At 42.7% G+C, this 23197-nt stretch overlaps 2 protein-coding genes across 2 annotated transcripts; both read left to right on the plus strand.

Annotated features, from left to right (window-relative positions):
* Window positions 1-665: 665 nt before the first annotated feature.
* Window positions 666-14803, plus strand: uso1 (USO1 vesicle transport factor). Its single transcript, XM_022229496.2, has 20 exons — window positions 666-855; window positions 1259-1345; window positions 2249-2390; window positions 2633-2754; window positions 3274-3432; window positions 4095-4300; window positions 4845-4953; window positions 5222-5362; window positions 5909-5997; window positions 6517-6671; window positions 6797-7002; window positions 7547-7660; window positions 7826-7944; window positions 8659-8840; window positions 9410-9516; window positions 9922-10060; window positions 10685-10857; window positions 11137-11331; window positions 11729-12106; window positions 13421-14803. Exons 1-20 carry the CDS (start codon window positions 790-792, stop codon window positions 13493-13495), a joined length of 2964 nt encoding a protein of 987 aa, XP_022085188.2. The 5' UTR covers window positions 666-789; the 3' UTR covers window positions 13496-14803.
* A 717-nt stretch (window positions 14804-15520) lies between these two features.
* On the plus strand, window positions 15521-22930 carry LOC110991045 (uncharacterized). The gene is made up of 8 exons (XM_022223371.2): window positions 15521-15651; window positions 17352-17465; window positions 17887-18090; window positions 18245-18304; window positions 18893-19042; window positions 19840-19971; window positions 21045-21120; window positions 22143-22930. The coding sequence occupies exons 2-8, from the start codon at window positions 17403-17405 to the stop codon at window positions 22298-22300; spliced, it is 843 nt and encodes a 280-aa protein (XP_022079063.2). The 5' UTR covers window positions 15521-15651; window positions 17352-17402; the 3' UTR covers window positions 22301-22930.
* The last annotated feature ends 267 nt before the right edge of the window (window positions 22931-23197 follow it).

The following is a 23197-nucleotide window of genomic DNA, read 5'->3' on the forward strand; positions in this document are numbered from 1 at the left end:
GTGACTAGCGCCCTCTGTCACGTCACAGTACCTTATCTCCATTATATTAATGGAGATCAATTATAGGCCCTGCATAAAGTGGGGACATGCCTCCGTGGAAAAAGTGGGACCCCTTCTGCCAGTAGTGGCCATCATAACAGTGTACATGTTGTAAGTAGGCGTACTCTCTCCAAATGCCAACGACATGAAGTAAAGGGGAGGGACGGGATAGCCAATAATTCTTTACGGGGGAAGTTGGAGATGGAAACGTTGTGCCGTTCAAGAGTGGAACAAACAAATTAACTGGGCGTTTTCTTCAATGACAAAGGGTTCAAAAAATGATTGTTCGTAACTCCAGGCGTATAAACATGCAACTTCCAAGTAGTCCTTGCGAGTCGATCCCACTATGTTTGATTACTAGAGACAGTCTTTAATATCTGTGCATCGATTTACTGACTTTTTAAAAAATAATATTTGAGCTTATGTTTCAACTTGAAGTGGGTTAATAAAAATCAGCCAGCGGTGAAATCAATCAATCCTGACCCGAATGTGTTCAAGTTGGGCTGTCAATGAACAAAACATTCGGAGGACTGGTGAAAACATCTCTACTCCATCTGAACCAAATGCTTCGCTGGTTTGCCAACGATACAACACGCCAAAGCAAGCGTTCTCATGCCGAGAGCCATCGATGAACCGGTGTCAGCCACGTATCATTCCCACGCGCGTGAGAACAGATGTAAGCTTTGATCGGGTGCTAAAAAGCGTCGATTTTGCTCGTAGAGTCGAGTTTAATACCACCTTTAGTTAAAAATGAGTTGGTTTCGGTCTGTTCTTGGGTCCAGTGACACCGCAGCTCAACCGTCTGGAGCTGAAACGGTAAGTGCTGGTAGTGTTTTCCGTTTGCCCACTTTACGTTTGTGTAGCTTATTAAATTAACGCGTCAGTCCTGCCCGTTTCCTTTTGTCATGTTTGTACACTAATTTACTAAATTACGCTAGTGGTCTTATAAAGGGAAAGAATTCCATGTACGGACACCACTTGACACCCTGAGCACAAACCCTACAAGACTGATCTGAAACATTCTAAGTGTTTAAGGTGAATTCCTCAATACTTTTACTGTTTAATCGGACTTTTTAGGACATTTTATTACTTTCACTGAGTGAAGTTTCATCATGTCAGATGGCTGATAAATCACTGCAAGGAAGATTTTTCCCAATAAAGCTGTGATTAAAAGTTGTTGCACCTGTTAATGACACTTTTCCCTGCCTGCATTCCTAAGATTGCACGACTGTGTGATAGAGTGAAGTCCTCTACTCTCCTTGATGACAGACGAGATGCGGTACGGGCATTGAAATCACTCTCCAAGGTAATGAAAATGACGTCTCCAGTCTCCTTTGATGAGCCTCCTTAAGGCTCAAATATTTGCCTTGGCGATTGTTTACTAGGGCTGTGCAGAATACATGATCAATTATTGAGTCTATTTTCGGAACTTGAACATTCAAATGCAAAATTCATGTAAAGGAAGGGAGAATTTTCTTTTGTTTGAAATGAAAAAAATTGCACTATGGGGACATGTTTCAAGCAGATTCAAATGAAAAGAGACAGAAATCTCGCGATTCAAAAAGTGAATTGTTCATTAAAAAATTTAAAAGGAACAGACAGTTTTAAAAGGGCAAGAATATTGTTTGTCTCTTAAATCTTGCTTAATCTTGCTGGCCGGTGATACTCCTATGCATAAGAAGCTAGTATGGTTGGGACTATGGTGCTGTAGCTGGCAAGTTTCTGTAGAAATGTATCAGTCTTCCCCAAAGTTATACAGCTCACACGTAACGAATTAATTCATCCAAAATATGCCAACCTGGCATTTTTCATCCATGACATAAAACCTAGTTTCAGCATGAAGCTTGAATTGCCACTATAAACCAAATGACGCTGGCACACCCTGGCTCCCTTTGCTGTAGTTGGGACTGTCACAACTGTATCCCTATTGTCAGAACTGTCCCAACTAGGTACCAGTACGGTTGATATAGATTCTATAGTTGGGGCTTAACATAAATAAGTGTGATCGCTCTGTTAGGGATGATGGTGAGAATTGACATAAACTTTATTACACCAGTTCAAATTTGACAAGTAGTAGGCTTTCTGGTTAAAACTCAGTCAAGTGATACAATTTGTGTATCAAAGTGTACTGAAGCATTTGAGTATGACGGTCCCGATGGGATGAGAGGAAATGTCACGATGAGCATTTTTTAAAACCTTCCGTTGCCAGAAATTTCGCTTTGAGGTTGGGACCCAGTGCATGGAGGTACTGTTGGGAATCTTACAGACGGATCGGAGTGACCCAGAGATTGCCAGCTATGCCCTGGAGACCTTGCTGAACATCATCTGCCCAACCATCGAAGAAGAAGACGGTGAGAATCCAATTCCATCTGGTCCCATCATACTAACATGCCTATAGGAGACTTGACGGTCCTCATAAGTACGTGCAATGTGAATGTGCCACCGAGGCTGTTTTGCACAGTTGTGGATTTCTCACATGGAAGGTTGTAGCAGGATGACTCTGTGAGTTTGGCTAAAAGTGTACACATGTTGTCAGCAAAAGTGAACCACTTAGCATTTCATGATAGTTTGATTTGTGCCTGCGTTACTGCAGATGACTATGAACACATCGATGTAGACGCCAGAGAACGGGAGATCAGACAACTCAGTGAGCACTTTGTTGACATCTTCCTCAACAAGACCGAAAATATCACCCTCATGCTTGGTCTCCTGGAGGTAGGAAAATCCAGTTATTAGAATCTGCGTACAGGTGCTTGACCCTGAAAGCACCTGATTACGTATCAGGAAGTTAAGGTTTATGCTTTGGCTATGCTGCCCTCTATCTGTGAACCATGAATAATATAGAATGTATCTGATAGTGTTGTAGTTGAGTCCATCCCAAGTCCCTGCCAGTCCATCATGAGTCCAGGGGTCTATCCATCACAAGTCATTCTGTCTTCACCCAGTACACACGCTATTCAAATGAACTGTGACAAACGCATTCTCCCTGTAGCTTATGACGAGCCTTGTGAGGGGACTTATGATGGACTCCACTCCAACACTGCTATATAGTTTGTTGCAGTTAAGGTTTCTGTTGTCAACTCTGCAAGATCTTTAAACATTTAATGCAGTTTAAGGTTACACAGAATATTTACGCAGTTAACATAGATTGTCGTTGCTCTGTGTGGACAACACATTTTTATTCATAGCCTACCTAAGTTTTGTAAACCATTTTATGACGTGCTCTTCTGCCAGGAGTATGAGTTCCGTATCCGCTGGCCAGCCATCCGTCTGATGACCGCCCTGATCAACCTGCGGTCCAGCCAAGTCCAGCAGATCATCCTGGTCAGTCCCATGGGTGTCTCCAAGCTAATGGACCTGCTGTCGGACAGCCGGGAAGTCATCAGGAACGACGTGAGAAAATACTGATTTGATTTGTTTGTCTTCTAATCCAAATCCACACTAGCAATTGTGACTCACCCAGACAGAATGAGTCGCAAGTCACCAGAGCCACTCTTTGAGTTGAAGGCCCTTTGAAAGAATCTTTCACTCATCAAAATCAGTTGGAACTGGGAACTCTTGTCATGCACATCATGTTTATTTTCATCAGGATGCCAGACTGGGTGATACATCAGACCCTAAGAGCTGAGTTTACTCTTGTCTTTGGCCTTGGAACTCGTCTTGCTTTGAGAGCGACTCAAAAAAAGAATTATCATTTTAATGTTCACTTTTGTGAGCACATCATGGATCACAAGTCATAATCTCAAGTCATATCAAAAGCTGTTCAAATGAACTGTCCCTTTCTGGAATAATCTTTAAAAATGAGATCCAGGGAAACTCTCACAAGGAGGGTGTCTGTCAGAAATCACATTGCATTCTGTGTTATTTGATTTTAAAGATACTTTGGCCACTTACAGTTATTCCAGTGTGGAGTATCCTGCATACTTACTGTTGGTTCATTATTTTGTGATTAGGATCTGGCTGTTAGATGTAAAGTGGATGTCATCAGTAGTGATGCTTTTCTGTAAAAAAAAGTGACCGAGGCACATGCTTTTTGTCCTCCAAATTTGCCGCAGGGCCTGTTACTGCTCACTGCCCTGACCAAGGGCAATGCCAACATCCAGAAGATTGTGGCCTTTGAGAATGCCTTTGACCTACTGCTGAGGATCATCATGGAGGAAGGGGGAAGCGACGGTGGCATCGTGGTGGAGGACTGCTTGCAACTGCTCCTCAACCTGCTCAAGAAGAACAGCTCCAACCAGACCTTCTTCAAGGAGGGGAGGTAAGACCAGAAACCCCCTCAAGATGGCACTCTGGAATGCTGTTCAAGTGTAGAACACTCCACAGTGATCATGCTTAAAGTTACCGTCAGCTGGGAACAGTTGAATAGAGGAGCTAAGCATAGAAAGTTGATCTGTGAGGGAAATTTTTCCCTGACAAAACTGGTTACCAGGCATAGTGTCATTCATTGTTTATATCATGTGGCGGGTTCCCAGCTGAGTTTTGCTTAAAACACAAATTGGCTAAGCACCATTTCCTGTTTCATTTTTGTGCACATTCTGTGGAAAAGAATATCCCCAAAAGAGCTCATCCGCTCGCTTGCCTTTTGTGGATGCTAGTACCAAATGATTCTAGAATGATATGAACATGCTGTAGAGCCCTGCTTTTAGCTTGAGTAGCGGGTGAGCACATCACTGCCTCATCCTGCCGTAGCTGTTGTTAAAAATTTATCAAATACATCCAGCAAGGCCACACAAGAAATAAGCAAAGTGCATTGTTTTTAGATCAGTTCAGAGCTGATACATCTTTGTATTTTTTGGCTACAGTTTCATTCAACGCCTGTCTCCGTTCTTTGAACTCCAAACACTGGTACCACAAAATCCAGACGGCACTTGGTCAACACAGAAAGTCAAGAACGTTCATCACATGCTACAGGTGAGAGACTCAATTTTCTGATCGTTTATACAGAACTGTTTAAGACTCTTTTATTGAGGAATAAGGCATATCGCCTTGAAATTTTTTTTTAGCATTTTTTTAAAATGTAACTTTATTAGTTAAGCCTAATTTCAATCTTGCTTCAAAGATTGCAGATTTTCAAAGCAAAGTTCCTCTGTGCCTGTTTCCACTAGAAATTGGTTGATTGGTACCATATGTAAATGCTCGCTGATTTTGCACAGGAACTTCTCCCATGCTCTTTTGTCAGGTCATACGGAGCCTGGTTTCTCCCAACAATCCCCAGCAAGCGACCAGCGCCTGCCAGAAGTTGATCCACTCCTGTGGTTTACTCAAGCAGCTGTGCAGCATCCTCATGGCCAGCGGGGTTCCGGCCGATATCCTGACTGAGGTGATGGGACATGAAGGGCTTATCATGAGGCTGGCAGTCACGCCTTGTCCGAATTTCATGGCTGCGGCTGGAAATTACACATGAATCTATGGTTGTAGTTGTAGCCACTTCTTAGAGAGTTGTGTGCAATTCAAAGCCACTGTCAAGTAATTCTGACACAGCCTCGCACAGAAACAAACATGACAACTTATTGAGAAATTTAAAGTTGTCCCAACAAACAATGTAAAGTTTCGAAGAAAATAACAATTGTTTCAAGAATTAAAGATGTATTTGAACTGTGCTTCATTAGAAGAATCAGACATGGTTGGTGTTGATAACTGTCCTTTACTGAACTCATTGAAAATGTTTATGCTACTAAAAATCAATTTCCGTGTTTAATACCAACAATGAGAATGCCTTGAAAAGCTTGCAAACTTTGGAATGTTTCATTGATGGAACATTTTAGCTGTAGACTGGTCTCTGTCTGCTTGTACATTAATGGGGTTTTAACAGCAAATGTTGGCAGCGTATGATTTCTGTTTTTTTCCCTTTCGTTTGTGATTGCAGACAATCAACACTGTGTCAGAGGTCATCAGAGGTTGTAAGGTCAACCAGGACTTCTTTGCCGCCGTCAATGCACCTTCCACCCCGCCAAGGTAGGATCTCACATCTGAGCAGCTTAAAAATCGGAGAGCTGGAGCTCTGCTGGCATTTCATGACTTCTAAACTGTTCTCTTTGTTCTAGACTTCCCCTAAGTATGTTTTTTTTTTATTGGGCAGGTGCTTCTCTATCTTTTCTGCTCCGGTAACAAACTTAAGAACCACTGTTTCTAAACTGGTTCAGTTAGCCAGATTTTAGGCTGACAGTGTTAGCCAAACTAAAATTTTTAGAAGAGCATTTTCAGATGTCAAGAAGTTGCACAGATTTAGTATCAAAAGGAGCATTTGTACCAAAAAGTCAAAGTGTGTAATTTGTTATTAAATTTAGAGGTAAACGTAATGCCACAAAGTAAGATTTCAATTCAAATTCGCTCGCCCCATCAAGTCAGTGGCAAGCACTATAACCTATCAGCTAGCTTAACCTTTTGGATGGCTGACAAGATGGGTTTGACAGTGTTTTGCGTTGATGAGAACTGCATGGGCAGTGACTTTAAAGTAGAATTTTTAATTTGTAGGCCGGCGATTGTCGTCCTACTGATGTCCATGGTGAATGAGAAGCAACCATTTGTTCTCCGCTGTGCTGTCCTCTACTGCTTCCAGTGTTTCCTCTACAAGAATGAAGTGGGACAGGAGCAGATTATTTCCACGCTACTCCCCGCCACGGCAGATGGTATGCGCCACTTTTGTAGACCGCCACGATTGCACTGCAGTAATGGTTCCTAATTCTGGTCACAGGATAATCCTGGAAATTCGAAAGTCCACACTGAACGGTGTTCCCATCTCTCTTCCTCCTAGTGTCGGCAGTGACCGCGGGCCAGCTTCTCTGCGGTGGTCTGTTCAGTCAGGACTCCCTGTCCAACTGGTGTGCCGCCATCGCGCTCTCCCACGCCCTCAAGGACAACACCGCCCAGAAGGAGCAACTGCTGCGGGTGCAGCTTGCCACTGGGCTGGGCCAGCCTCCAGTGTCGCTGCTGCAGCAATGCGCTAACATCCTGTCACAGGTACATCCAAAAACCCAAAGCTCAGATAGCCAGTACGGGCTGGAAGATATGTACATGTTGGGCATAATCAGTCAATATGTGTGATCTCTGGAGTTTTGCGCAATTAGTCGATCTTATCGCACAATCTGTCGATAATTCCACCATCAGCCAATCACAACGTGAGAAATCTGTCGACTCTTTCTAAAGGTGCATTGGGTTGACAGATTTCGCGCACTGTGATTGGCCAAGGCGTTGCAAACTCTTGGTGGCGCACTATTGTGAAATGCCCGTATTGTAATAGACAGTTTCAAAAAAGAGAAAAGTAAAATTGGAGGTTTCATGCAGAATTGATCAATAGTGTAGACCAATCAGGCATATTGTGCACATCAGCCGTTTTTCCCAACTTACACATGATCTGAAGGTGAATCTTTTCATGTACCATATTGTTAAGTTTGGGTCACTGACACCTTTAAGACCCAAGTTGGAGACTCTCTGGGGTACAATTTCTTTTCTAAACAGCCTGCTTTAATGCAATTCTTGGGGGCTTTCCTCACCTTTTTTTCAGCCCACCGTCAGGTTCCAGACTAAGATAGGTCTCCTAATTCTTCTGAGTTCCTGGACTGCTGGATGCCAGTTGGCCGTCACCCACTTCCTACTCAACCCAGCGAACGTACCATTTGTATCCTTTGCTCACAAATCAACGTTAAGTTGTGGCTCAAGTCCATTATCCTAACATCTGGATTTGACGTTGCTTAGACTGTTCAGAGAAAAATTGCAGATCTGTCTTGTATTTGGTTCTATTTCTAACTCATGGAGAGATCCTTGACTGAGTTCTACCCGTCAGCTCACCGCTCAAGTCGCTGAGCATGCAGACGAGCATGAGTTGCTTGGACAGGGACTTTGTGCATTCCTGCTGGGTATCTGTGTACACTTCAATGACAACTCAAATGAGAGCTTTACAAAGTGAGTAACCCTCATGACGTAAGCACCTTGCTGCGCAAATGGACACTGATCTGACGTTTCAAAAGTGAAAACCTTGTTTAAAATCATTAACCACACTTTTATGGTAGGCAAGTCATGAATTTCTTCTCCATCAGACAACAGGCTTTGCTTACAGCTCATATAAAAGACAGTGCAAAGTACTGATCTACCACAGTGGAAATTTACTGGCTCTTATCGTTGTTTCTAAATAAAAACAGTCTCTGTAAATGTTGTCAAGGTGTCATCCATGACAGTAGATTGTTCTATCTTGTTTTCACCTTAGGCAGAGAGCTTTTTCCGAAGGGTTAATAGTGCAAAAAGTAGTTGTTACCTAAGGGCAGGTAACTCTACACGTCCATGCTCGGGTATGTTACTCTGGCATGTTACTCTGGCATCCAGTTGTACAAGTTTTGTGCACATTCTGTCGAAATATTGGCCATGCACACTGTACCCGTCTATGAACCTTTGCATGTATGTAATGTGAGACCATGTCTGCATTGGGTTCCAAAGCTGCATTTTTGCATTGTGTCAGCGTGTTGCCCACCTGCTGACAACCAGTAAGAACCTAGACCTAACTCTAGACACCACATTTGGACATTGTTTGTCCTTTGCTGGAACCCACGCATGTGGCACACAGCGCCATCAATAACTTTGTGCGCGGATTCCATAATGGTGACCCACGTTCGATCCGAGCAGGGAGAACATGAAGCAGCTGATTGTTAAGCGAGTCGGCCTGGAATCTTTCGTTGAGAAGCTAGACCTAGTGTCCAAACACGAACTCTACACCTTGGCAGCCCAGAAACCACAGCTCCAGTTCCCCTCCCCAGATGTCATGATGCTGGACTATGAATTTACGACACTCTTCAAACAGCTAGAAGGTCAGTTTTCAGATCTGGTTCCAAACTTTTTATAGTTTAGTACTTTGCTGGCACAACTGAACAAAACTGAGTAAACGAATTCATGTTCAACTGATAGGTAGTAAACTGGAACATTTTGTACAAGCATGTTTTTTATGACATGTAGTTGGGGTCTATACCACTGCTAGGTTCAAGGCGGGGCAAGGTTCGGTTCTATCAAGTTTCTAGGCATATGTGATTCATGAAAGCAAATTGTTTTTGTTTCCCTTCCACATGTCAGAGTTCTGTTTTTTATTTGCTCCTGTTAAGCACATGTAGTTCACTAACCAGTTAGTCCAATCAGTTTTGAACAAGCCTGGGTGAACTTTAAAAAAATAACTGAATGGCAGTGAGTTGTCACCTGCGTTGAATATGTTTAATCCTCTCATATTTTTCACCTTAATGTGTTCTTCCTTGTTCTGCCATTTTTATTAAAACCTTTCTTGAAGAAACTTTGAAAACAGCTGGTTGACATGACTCAGGAAAAAGTGCAAAATCTGTGAAGTTGAGCTGTTTTCCTGCCGAATTTTATCCCACTTTGTTGTTCCAAGGTGTGTTATTGAAAGCTGTGTCAGACAAAGATGACGTAGAGACCAAGAAAACCATCGAAGACCATGACAGTATTGTCACCCAGTACAAAGAAATCATCAGGGAGCAGGTGAGAGGAATTATCACATTAAATCTATGTCGTACGCACCCATTAAGTGTGAAGTGATGTGTATGGTCCCCAAACTTAAAATATACCAGTTACAAGTTGACTGGTGCTTGAAACAAATCTTGTCTTCTGACTTTTATTTAGAGTTCATTGTCTGAAGTGGGTACATGAACTGGTGAATTGGAGGTTTCTGTGCACTGCAAAACCTTGGTTTGAAGTATCAACAATGTCTATGTACGTGCTAAGTTTCACTTGGAATAGAATTTCACAGGCTTTCCAAAAGTACTGTGCACACGGCCCTGACAATTGCACCTTGTGGTACACACTTCAAACACCTGTTATCAGTTTATATCATGACACCTGCTTCAGTAGCTTTACTGTACTCTGTTGGGTTGGGTTTTCGTCTAGGATGTCCAACTTGGGGAACTGAGGACAAAGTACTCAAGTCTTGAGAGGGAACACAAGAAAGCGGAGGCACTCCTGGGGGAGCAAGGACTACAGATTCAACAGCTCAAGGACCAGTACGCCCTGATCAAAGCACAGCACGGTAAACTCACCCTCTGCCATGTCGCTTCCGATGTAAAGAATGATGTATCAGTGGGACCTAATTAGAAAGCCAAAAAGCTGGGATGGTGAAAATCTGTTGTGCACATGTGCACAAGTTTGACAATATGTAACTAAAGAGAATGAATTCGGGCGATTCACAATACAGCACATCACTAAGAGTTTGCCGCAGACAGGCCACTTCTTAAGTTAGTGGCGAACACGCTGTCGAGATTAAGCACTTTTCTGATGTGATTTGGGGATATCTGATTGATTGAGGCATTCACTGCACCACACAAAACCATCATTTAGACTACCTAACACCCATTCGCAATGAGCGATTTTGAATAAGATTTGGAAAAAATTCAAGTTTTCCACGCACAGCACAGAATGAAACTGTGTTGACTATTTATCCCATAATGCACTGCAAAAATGCCTCTCCATGACAACCTCTTGGTGGCGCACTGCATTGTGAATCGCCTGTATTCATTCATGTCCCAGTTGAGGTTGCAATACTTACCATGATGCCATATCATGTAGGAGTCGTGTTAGTAAACACATTTGTGCTGTTGGATTACAAATCTGATTCATCACCGGTGTGTCATAGATCCTAATTTCCCACCAACAGGTGTACAGTCCGGTCAGGGTGATGTCAACAACTCCATCGACTCTGCAAGTCTGGCCTCGGGCTCAGACAGGGAAAGGGTAGCTCAGCTTGAGGCAAAGATTGCAGCCTTAAAGGAAGAGAAGGCAACGCTTAGTACGCAGGTCGAGGAGAAGAATGCTAGGATAGAAAAATTAGTATGTGTATGGTTTGTCGTTTTGTTTGGAACTAACAAGCGTGTCATGGTGTGAATAGTTCTTAATGGCTTAAACAAGTAATGAGGAAGCAGCCTTCATAATTAATTGATTATTAGGAAGGTTGTGTCAGCAAGACCTCTTATGAGATAGTTGCTGACCAGTGAAATGTAAGAGGTCCTCCTGTGCTCTCAATTATGCCGATCAAAGTCTTCATAAGATGACAGAATTGCAAACTCAGATCATGGAGTTAGCACAGTTTATTTTTCACCTCTTTCCCAGACCAATGATTTAACAATATCTGATGCCAAAGCCGTACTGTCCTCCAATGACATGGAGAACACGTCCTCAGATGAACTGAGGACACACCTTGAGGAGATGCAGAAGAAAAACGAAAAACTGAGAATGGCACTGGCGGACGCGACAGCCGAAATCGAGAAACAAAGTAAAATGGTTGAAGAGCTATCAGAAAAAGAAGTGAGTCACGCTTACACAAATCAAATGACTCGAACCCACTCCCAGTGTGCATGTTGTGACAGGGTTCCCTACTTACATCGATGTTTGAACTTGCTTGTCTTCAGTGACTTTTACTGTATAGCTTATTTTGCCCTTGATTTTGTTTCCCTCAGTGTGTTCATCACACAGATCCACACGTTTATTGCAGTTATTGAAATTGCAAATTTGGTCCTAGGACATAACTATACTAACTGGAAATCTCGCTAAAATCCCCAAAGATCAGAACTTATGCTGATTAGAACTTTCCAACTTTCGTATGTGTGTTTTATATTAAGCCGATTTGATAACAAGCAATGGCAGTGATCAATCAGAAGTGATGCAATATTCTTCGAACTGTTCTTGCTCTTTGTTCATGCAGAGGTCATCAAGGGATATCTTCAGCAGAGAGAAGTCAGATCTGGAATCAAGACTAGCACAGTCAGAATCAGGCCATGCCTCACTTGTTGCTGAGAATGAACAGTTACGATCCACCAACCAAATGCTGGAAGCCGGACACTTAGAAGCTCAAAACGCCTCGCAGAGAGCCAGCAGTGGAGATGCGGAGGCCATCAACCAGCTCAAGGAGGCCGTCAACCAGCTTCAGCAAGAAATGAAAGTTTTAGAGCAGGAGCGGGATTCAGTAAAGTTGGAACTGGAAGATGTGCGGAAGGAACAGGATGATGTCCTGGTACTTATGATGGAAACTGAGTCCAAAAAAGACAAGTACAAGGAGAAACTTAAAGAATTAGGCCAAACAGTAAGTGAAAATAGCAAAGAATGTCCACAAGCTATGTACATGTATTGGCAGTGTGAAATCAATTTCGTCAAGCGTGGCACAGCTAGTGTTTGTGAAACAAATCAAGGACGAGGATGACCTTAAAAATCAAGAAACCTTCTATGTATGACATCAAACATTAACGAATTGGTCGTTGAGCTTTTAGGCCAGATCTGTTTCTTGTTGAAGGATTTGCAGTCAAGAAATTGTCACAGATAAAATGGCGTCTCATTTTATCTCTCAAAAAAAATTGTGCTTTGTGATATTGACACTGACTTGGTTTTTAACCCTCCCTTAAGCACCATGGATAAAAAAGGCATACTAGTTTTTGTATTTTTAAAATAACTTTTTTATTTAAGTTGAAAATTTTTGTAATCCTTAAGCTACTAATCTGCTTTAAACTGCCAAGTCTCTTTAACCTAGCCATAACATCTGTGGAGTACGGCCTGTTGAAAGACCAGTATTCCCAGGCTCCCCATATGACCTCTTGCAGTAAGTGCATCTCTTTGATGACAGACATGTGCCGCAAAGTCACAGCTGTTTGGGTTGTGACTGGTATTACCAGAGTTGCTGACTCCAGTCATGTGACTTGGACTCGAGTCTGACTTGAGACGCTTTTGTTACTTGTGACTTGACTTGGACTTGCAAAAAACGACTTGTAACTTGACTTGGACTTGCAAAAAATGACTTGTAACTTGACTTCGACTTGCAAAAAATGACTTGTTACCGGCCCAAGTCAGACGCTACTCGACCGGCTCCATGTAGTAACTCGTAACTTCGTAAGTTGATGCCTGGTTCTTTTTGCTGATTACAGCTGGACAAAATAATGTGCAGCTTGACTTGTACTTGGATAAAGAGATTTGTGACTTGACGTGTGCTTAGACCAAATGACTCGTGACTTGACTTGACATGCCCTGTAACCAAATGACTTGTGACTTGACTTGTGACTGGACTTAATGACTTATGACTTGACTTGGACTTGCATATAATGACTTGTGACTTGCAAAAAATGACTTGCTGCCACCTCAGGGTATTACTGTACTTTCACATCACCAAATGAATTGTAGGTAGAGAGGGGAGCTCATGTAGCAACCATAAAACAGTTATACGGGTTCATCGGGGCACCGAGCTACAGACATGACCGGGAAATGACCTGGATATGTTTCTTATCCACGTGGATAACTCGGTGTAATTTTGTTGGCTTCAGTGCTCACAAAATCTTCAGCTGACTAACGTGTTGACCCATTTCGCACCTTTCACACAATGATTCACATTCTTTTCTCTTTCCTTTGCCAGATTTCCGACGATGAACTTGGGGAGGAGGGTGAGGACTGGGAAGACGAAGAAGAAGATGAAAAAGAAGATAGCTGAGTTGCCTTGGAAACCAGCGATGTCAAAAGTTTTTAATTCAGAATCTGTAAAAGTGTCTAAATTTAATAGGATATATATATTTTGAGAAGGTCTTTCTGAACTGTGTTTTGTTTTTCTTTCATTTGGTGTCTAAAATGCCTTGGTTGCGACCCTGCAGAGGAAACTGTCTCGCTGTCATTTCCTCAGTCACAAAGCTGGCTGTAGTCAGCTCAAGAGCAGACTGTAACCATGGACCTCATGCAGAATGCTTTCAAACTCTCTACAGCATTTTTGACATGATGCTGAGCATCAAATAGCTCACGTTTTTTTCCATCAGAAGTCTTTTTCACCACTCACATAGAATGAAGCAGACCATTTGTGGCATTAACAGCAGGCCCATGTGCCCAATTACACATGTATTGGAAGTGGGTTTCCTCAGCATTAGATCAAATCTCCAGAAGTGAACATTAAATATTGCAGTTTTCCACGGTGATCGTTAATGGTGGAAATTGTGAATAATTTTTCATCGGCGCTTAAAGTTGCTGTAGTAGCTGTTCTGTCACTTGTATCATAATAGATCAGTATAAAGCGTGGCAGGTTTTCTATCTGCAGAAATAGTCATTTTCCATGGGAGGGGCAAGATTGAGAGTAATTTTATGTATTGTTTATGCAATGAATTGTGGAATCTTTTCAATCTTTTAATTCACAACTGCCACCAATGACATTATAAAGAAATTATATGTTTGGAAGTCCTTGTTTTATTTGGATTTGTTTTTAATTGCTTTTTCTAGATTAGTGTGATGTAATTAGTGTCGTACGTGGTCTTGCCAGCTGTTGAATATTAATTGTTATGGACTACACGTTCACGGGATTTTTAGAGAGCTAGCATATCGTGTAGTCCGTGTTCCACGGAGAGTATTGTATAATTATTCTTTATCACAATAGTGACAAGATGCTGTCTGTGTCCAGGAAAAAAACACAGGATTTGGTCGATTTGTTTGGCGCGTGTCCAAGTACGACTGAAAAAAAGCAGCCCTTCACATTGTGAAATCTTTTGTAGACTGTCATTCTCGGGTTTTTCTGATTTGCATTGAAAGCATTGTATAACACCCATGTGAAAACAGATGAGAGAATTTCTGTATGTAATGTAACCTCAGAACTTAGATACTCAGATACGCTATCCTAGGCCGTCTGTATAATGAAGCAAAGAACAGCTGTGCACGGTAATACCTAGTGGCTGCAATCTGGAAAAAGGGTCTAGAATCCCATCCCCATGCTAGGAACATTTCTTTAAAATTTAATTGTAAATAAAATTCCAATCCACATTGAGTTGATCGACTGCCTTCTGCTATCATTAAGTAAGTCACGGGAAGCTTAAGGGCCTCATTAGTAACTTGCCGGTAATATTTACGGGCCGTATCAATTGACGAGGCGGACAATATCATATGCAGCAAGGTATGAGACGGAGAGAACCCCCCCCTGCTTTGTGTTGGTCATTGTCTCGCAGGAATCTGGGGAATTCCTTTCAGGCGTCTTGGGGGGATGTGTTAAGTAACAATAGTCTGGAATGTGTATAGGGATTGGACATGTTGGGGGGGTACCCCTCGGTCTCATTTCTTGCTGGGTATACAATTTCGAACACGTGTCGGGGTAAGTGGGGTTTCCTACCAACTAAACGTATCCCATAGCCTAGTCCTCCATAATTATGATGCAAGGTATGGGGCGGAGAGAACACCCCCCCCCCACCTTGTGTTGGTCATTGTTTGATCGGAATCTCGGAAATTCTTCACAGACATCTGGGGGATGTGTTAGGTAACAATAGTGTGTATAGGGATTGGACTGGTGGGGTACCCATCGGCCCCATATCGTGCACGGTATCTTGTCCTCTATAACCGAATTTGACTGTGCCCTACTCGTACATAATGCTCTTCTCGCCTTTCCTTTTCCGGCGGGTGTCAGCCAAAACCAGGTCGTGGAACCAATAATTTAGCCGAGACGTCAACGCCAGAAGAGGTTGTCCAAATAGTTATTATTCTGCTACATTGTTAATGATTTACCCAGTGTGTAAAGTTCATTGAATCTGGTCCTTCAGTTGTCGTGGGAGAATCGCTCATTTTTGCACGATCTAATAACGCAGTTGTAGTGGTCGGATCCATCTTGGTCTTTCTGCGAGCTCGGTAAGCATTTCCTTTTAGTGTATTTTAAGTCGTTGATGAAAGTAATCAACGTGAATGGGGGGAAGGGCGGATTGGGGTGGGGACAAAAGTGCCACAATTTTGTCGAACGTACTATAATTTGGGTTCTGAGTTTAACGTTTATTTATTCTTAATCAGAAAAGGGCAATTTGTGTTGGTCTGTTGAATTTTTCTTTCAAAAGCATGTAAATAGCCCCCTCCGCCCATTTTTTAAAAACTTTGCTCCCCCTCCTCGAAAATGTTCTGGATCGGCTCTTGAAGAAGGATGGTGACAGGAATTACTTTTTTGGACCAAGATAGGTGGACCATATCACAAGCACAATACGAAAATTGGTTCATGCTGATCTCCCATATCATTTAACCCTCACAAAGGAACATTTTGTAAGTCGCCATGTACAGGATTTTTACATCTTGATTTCATGTTTGTGCCTATACCAGATGTAATCACTGTTCGTCTTGTTTGTGGTGGTGTTGGTGTTTGAGTTCTTGTTTTCTTCTCCAAAGATCTCTTCAGAAGGATATTGTGACCCCAAGTTCGGGCACGAAGGTTCACGGTTGCTCTCTCTTTTTAAATTCTTTGTCTTGTCATCTGACTTGTTTGTAAAATGATTGTCATACACTATTGATCTTAGTTGAAGATCCAGGACCCGTGCTCCATTCTGCATCCTAGGAAATGTATAGGCCTATCCGTAGAAAGTGTTTCAGCATGGTATTTTTTAGAGATTTACGGCGATCAAATAGAATATAAAAAAATTGACACAATAACCAGAATCGGGTTAATATCACAAAACGATGGAATACTGAACATCTATAAAATCCATGACTACCTTTTTACATTTCAGCGAGGGAATTTTTTCTGGAAATACTTAGGAAGTGTGAACGCTGCGTTCGTGTAAAATATTAATTGGGATCTCTCCAGGTAGAGCATGGATTTATCTCGGCAAGATGAGTCACCAGGCAAATGCGAACAATGCATCGTGTTTGCCTCCGCCATTTTGTTGCGTGTCATGCAAAGCCAGGATACGAAGCCGTGTTGACGCCCAGGTCAAAGATGGTTACCAATATTCTCTCTTTTTCCACAACTCGTTAATTATTGACACGTCAAGGCACCGGATAGTGTAGTAGTAATGTCATAAAACAAACATAGCGATCATACTGTTTTACAACGCTCCCAAAACATGTTATCTTGTACCCATTACACTTTGATTATTATTTGGGGGGGGGTATGGAAAACTGTCACCCTATCACCTCTGCCTTTAGACGTTGAGTGGAATTATCTATCCTTTTTTAAAAGTTTGTGTGGCGCAAATTTCGAATGCCAATACGGTGAATAACCATAAGTATGTCATTTAAACGTAACGGAAATGTTGGCCTAGCTCGATTTTGACTACCGACATAATTATAAATATTTTTCAGATGAGCCCAACGATCAAAACTGCCAAATTTGCATAGATTAATCAGACACTTGCAGAAAATGTCAAAGTTGGGATGTAGAAAACCCTATACATATATCTCTGCAGTTAGCATGGCTTTAACTGGATCGATCTGTCGTTGGTTTGTGGGGTCTTTTGTTTATGTTTTTTTATTTTTTCCGAATCTTTTGTCTTGTACTTTCATTTCCTATTTGAATCTGACAACACAACCTATTTTAACCTGATAATTATTGTAACTGTTCTTTTCAGTTTGGCCAGTTTTTAGCTCTTTTCCAAGACTGAGTTTAAAGAACAGGCACTATGGCACAAAGCCGGCCAGGGCCTTATGTTGCTCAAGGGCCTCTGTCTTCTGCAGCTCCTGTAGTAAGTTGGCTCTTTTTGACGATTTCCCTACAGCAGCAGTGACCCAGTTGAAAGAAAAATCATAAAGACGAACATTAGATCCCGCCGGCCGTGTTTTCCCGACTAAAGGCGCCTTTCCCTACGCACGTCAACAATTGGCCAATTCAAGTGTTGCGTGTCCGTAAAATCGCTCCCGGGGCGATTTTGACGGCCGAACGCAACACACACGTGTTATGTTAATGGAGTCGACTTTTGTGTCCGTGAAAGTCAAACGCATGAACGCATCTTGTACGCAACGCACCCAAAAACGTACATATAGAAAGGCGCCTCATTAATACAATACGATTGGAAAATTTTGGTATCTTGAAGACAAAGTATCTTTCTGATCGACGGTCAGAGCTTCTTGCGCGATATTTCAGTTTTGTCGTTCATTATGCCACAGGTGACGGTGCAGCATGTACAAGGCTCTGACCCCAGTGATGCGGCACCCACCAGTGCCAAGGACAGAGGCAACATCAAGGGACTCCGTGTGACCGGGATGATACAGATTGTCCTTGGTTTGAGCATCGTTTTCTTCGGTATTCTTCGCATAGTGCTCCATGTTCCGCTTTATTTTGTCGGCTCCCCTGTCTGGGGTGGGATACTGGTAAGATCAGTCGGACAAGAGGACAGTGGATTATTTTTAAAAGGGTTCGATGTCCTCAGTGGATGTTGCTATTTGATTTTGGGAAACTTTGAGTTATCTTGAGTCACTTTTCCAAAGACGATCAGTGATATCCATTTTGCATGCTCTGTTGCAGTTTGTCGTCTTACCTGGTCTCGTGGGAGTGGCAGCGGCGTGCAGAAGGGATCGATGCACGGTATGTTTTCAAGTGGAACCTTGTAGAGCGCACTGGCGTAACCGGGGGAGGGGTGCTCCCTGGGGGGGGGGAACTCTTGCTTCCCCCTTACCCCTCTCACTGGTAGAGCGGCGTCAACTTATCTACTCCTAGCCAGTTCAAGAGCAGCCATGTCGCTTTGCAACAAAGACCTCCAGTTTGATTTTTTTCCATTTGACTTTCCATAGTTCTGCGTGCAGCAACTCTTTGCTCGCTAGCCAAAGTGTGTGTACTGTATTGATTTCACGAAAATTTAAGGCTGCCAACTTAAGTTTAGTAAGCACAAACAAGTACTGAGCTTTCGGGAGTTTTTCCATTAAGGGCATTGCACCAAAACTAGAAAAAATATAACTCTTATGTTTTAAAAGAAATTTTTGAGCCGAGCAAGGAGTTTTAAAAATAAGAGGTAATTGTTAAGGGCAGAAACAACGGGTTGTAAGTTAAAGATTTTACGTATAAAGGACTAATGATAATTAAAGTTAATCCAAGCGTGCTGTTGGGACTTTAAATGTGTTGGAGGTGAGACGGTACAGTCCTAGTAATACGGGTTATCGTATGAACTTACTTCAGATCACTGCTTACATGGTGCTCGCCATCCTTGGGTCTCTTACGACCGTTGTTATCTTGACGTTTGCTGCCATATCTGCGTCATGGGATGGAGCTCGCCATTTTTGTCATCACAGCGCCATCCCACAGTACGAAACATGTCTGTCAAGTCAAGTAAGTACTATACAGTAAAAGCTCATCCAACGACTGAGGCGTCATGAGGCACACCATAGAAAGCACACACTTCCGCATGCCTACGCGTGTAGCACCCTATCCGCGGAAGACACTGGGATGACTTACCAGGAGGCGCTTGGGGGCCTTGTTTTCTGGAGGGAGTGGAGGTGGATTGGGTCATCCCCCGATTATGAATCGATTATCGATTACGTTTCTTCTCTAATTTCTGGGGTACCTCTATAATTTCTGGCAGAGGGGAAGCACAGGCTTAGCCTCGAGCGTTTGGAACGATGCCCCATGCCCCCTTAGTAGCCACGGGCCAAACGAGCGTGCCTACGTACGAGCGTGATTCACGTCTGTAATGACTTCTAATTCGGGTGGCCCCAGAATTATTATGAGAGATTTTATGGACAATTAGGCGCGAGTTCGCATGGCTCACAATGATCAGACCCCATTGTTTGAAAGCATTTTTGTCACGGAAATTGATTTCCCCCCGGTTTTATAAGGAATTCAGGGATTTTTTAAATAGTACTTGTGTGCAAAGGTTATCATCGATATTCGTGCCCCTTCAACCAATCAGATTGCCTCTCTGTAAATAATGTAGCTTTCGTTCAAAAGCAAACCAAAAATTGCTTTTGCTCTGCCAGATTTCTTTTCTGGTGATCGCTACTGATACTAAAGGCATCATTATGTTGGAATTTTTCTTCTCACTTTCTGAAAGTAAATTCTTATTAACTAGTTTTATCCCACTCCGCCCACCCACAAAATTTTATCTGATTTCTTTTTATTCATTAAAGGGTGCACGGGTCACTGTCAATGTCTTTGTGTGTCTGTTGGCTGGCGTTGATGGCGTGGTTGCAATAGTTGGGGCAGCAATGAGCTGCGGTGCCTTGTGTTGTTCCTCCGGCGAGTCTCAAACCGACACCGTGGTAAGCATAGCGGCGTGGCTGTCAGGCGGTACTCGGGGGGGGGGGAGGCTGCCTTCATCCCAGGGGTAGGGTACAACCTCCTCTTTAGCACCTGCCCTTGGCGTGTGCATAAAACATAATTTTAAGGGGAGAACCATGTTGATGGAGTACGTGGCCCTGTGCCTCCCTATATAATCATTTGAAAAACCCTTTATAAGCCCGAGGATTAGTGTAAATCACACGAGGTTCTATTGGATTTGACAGGGTTAGCGTGAAGAAGTAAATAATGTCAAAAGGCTCAGTACATAGTCAAGTCTGCGCAGTTTTAACTTTGGGTTATACCTCTGTAATTGGCTCAGAGTTCTTCCAGTGTTACTTAAAGAATTTGAGATGGAACAAGCTTTCTGCAAACGATTACACGCTACTCAAAAAGTTAAGGACCACTTTTTCTGAACTTGTAATTTTTTCCAAGCAATGAGTGGGGTCTAAATTCTTTCTTTTTTTGTTTTTATAGATGTTCTCATTAGAATAAAAAATTTAAGAATGTTTCAAAACATCAAATGCACATTTTCAGCAGTAAAATACCTCATATAAAAAATTCTACACAAAATAAAAAGTGGTCCGTAACTTTTGGAGTAGTGTGTGAACAGTAGGACTAAATAACAAAAGCACCACCTAGCTGTAAAAACGTTATTGTTCGTGTTCTCCGTTGTCATATTGTTCTATTGTTAGATGGACTCCAAGTACATTTTATCTCAATAAAAATTATGTCGGAACCAAGACAACAGTTTTATGGTACATCATCTGACCTACAGCCCGACTAGACTGTGCGAGATTGACAGCGGGATGGCTCTTAAATCCAAAATGACTAGGCAGAGCCATATTCATGGATAAATACGGCCGTGTCCCAGTAGTGCGCCTCCAAGCGTTTGCAACGCGTTAGCCAATCACTGTGCGCGAAATCTGTCGGTCGAAAGTGCGTTTAGAAAGGGTCGACAGATTTTACGCACTGTGATGTGACGTCAACGCGCTGCAAACTCTTGGAGGAGCACCTTTGTGAATCGGCCGTAATAGATACATTCCAAACTCTTCAGGTTTACTACACTGGACCACAGATGGCTGCTCCGCAACCTGGCAACTTGGCTTCCGCGGGCCAGCCACCACAGTACGGTAAGCTGAACACCGGTGCTGACTCAGAAGCTCGTGATTAGGCCTAGCACCTTGAACTTGTTGTCAAAATCAGTTACTTCCAACATTTCCCCGCTGGGTTGTCAAATGATAAGTAAGCTGGGACGAGTTGAAATAACAACAGAGGAAATGTTTTCACAGTTCGTTCAGATAACGCCTGAATAGACCTATGCATCCTGACGTCACGCGTTTGTTTACAAGTCATGTTCTCTTCTGTGGTAGCGGGGGGGACGAGATCCGTGGGAAAGCGCACCAAAGAAACAAGAATGGCGCCATTGGGTGCGTTCGATTAGCTTACTCGTGTAAGTCAAACTTACACGAGAGCGTCCGTTTAGCCATCACGTGATCGTGCCTGCCCTGGTGTATTAGCCACTATACTACCCCGGCTGGCGAGCGGGTCTCTGGAGGCTGCCCGAGTGTAATGACGTCACGGATGGACTGTTCGTGCATGGTCGTACTGTACATGATGGAACGTGGCGGGGACTTGACCTTTTTCCCAGAATGCCTTGGCGAGTACACTGCAGCCTTCGATTACCCTCATTTCGAGGCTTCCCTTGCGTGTAACCGCACTGCTGTATTCGGGGAAGCTAATCGAACGCACCCAAAATGTTTCATGTCGATCGGTGAAAGACTAGACAACTTGTTCACAGTGTCTTCCAGTAAATGGCAGCAGCATTGCCCGTCTGTCAGGAAGTGTGGCAAATTCGAAACGTTTTGAAAGTGCTCATTTCACTGAGAGTATAACCTAGCGAGATGCCAGATAGCTCCTTATGTTTAAGAGAAGTGGAAAGTTGCACAGAACAAGTTCCCAATTCAACATTCACATCAGAGGACCCTTAAAATCGACCTTTGATGGTTACAGCTGCCGGAAAATTTAAGAAAACAATAGGCATGAGCCTATATGGTTGTGGCTGCAGTCGCTTCCAATAGAGTTGTATGAAATTTCACTGGCAGTCCACAGCTAAGTAATTCTTGCCAAAGACCAATATCTTTTCTTTTGACAGAGGTTGCGCTTCAGGATCCAATGGTGAAGGCCCAAGGAGCCGCAGCCGCACCTCCAATAGAGACCAAAGATGCGTATAAACATGAATTTGAACAGCCGTATCCTCTGCCAGTCAAATCGGCTTATCCGGAAGACCGGATTCCTGATACAGCCATTTAAGAGAACGGTCGCCTGCAAAGCACAAGCCGGCTGGCCATCTCCTTTGTTCCTCAGAATCCTGAGGTCGAGGTGGGCGTGATTGGAATGCTGACATTGGCATGCATGCAAAAATTAAGGCCTGGCAGATTACTTCCCTCATATCGCCAAGTTCCCGCTTTTTCCTCTTCAACGAAGAGAAACGATTTTTTAAAATCTATGTATTATGATTTTGGAGATATTTGGGTTTGTCTGGAGGGTCATTTCAAATATAACCTAATGAAATTTTGATTTTTTTCAAATCCTGCACTGAGTATAGGCCATCACCTTTTAATATTACACTATGAAACTTTGTGCCTCATGTAAACTGCTAGCCCCCCCTTTTTTAGAGTGGTCGGTTACTTAATTATTGTACATACCTTGCCGAAATCTGTCTTGAGGTGAAATTACGTTCGACATAATGCCGACCAGCTGAGTAAGGAGCTGTAGCTTAGTAATTTAGCATCAAGTGCCAGTATTATCTGCGGATTATTATGATTATTGATACTGTAACTTAGTAATGTGACTGTCGTTACTAATCATTATGGACACGCGTGCACGTTAACTGTGGTTATGATCGATAAAGGCAAACCATGCTGCTTGTGCTTGCATTTACATGTTCGAACACGCGATATCTTTTCTGTTGGATGTCATAAAAAATCTGATTGTTCGTTAAAGTGTTTTTTTAGTGGCCGATGTCTCATCAATCGAACATCTCACACTGAGCATTGTCAGAAATTGTTTTAATTTCTCCTTTAAACGCATGTCGTGTTCCTTATCTCGTTTCTTCACAGACTCGTAGCTTAACACTTTTGTTACATTCCTTCGCTTGCTTGACTAAATCGTACGGACACAACGTCTCGTTTCTTCGCCATGTCTATT

Source organism: Acanthaster planci, linkage group LG19 (genome assembly GCF_054643075.1).
Source record: "Acanthaster planci isolate LZ-2023a linkage group LG19, COTS_SCS, whole genome shotgun sequence".
NCBI lineage: Eukaryota > Metazoa > Echinodermata > Asteroidea > Valvatida > Acanthasteridae > Acanthaster > Acanthaster planci.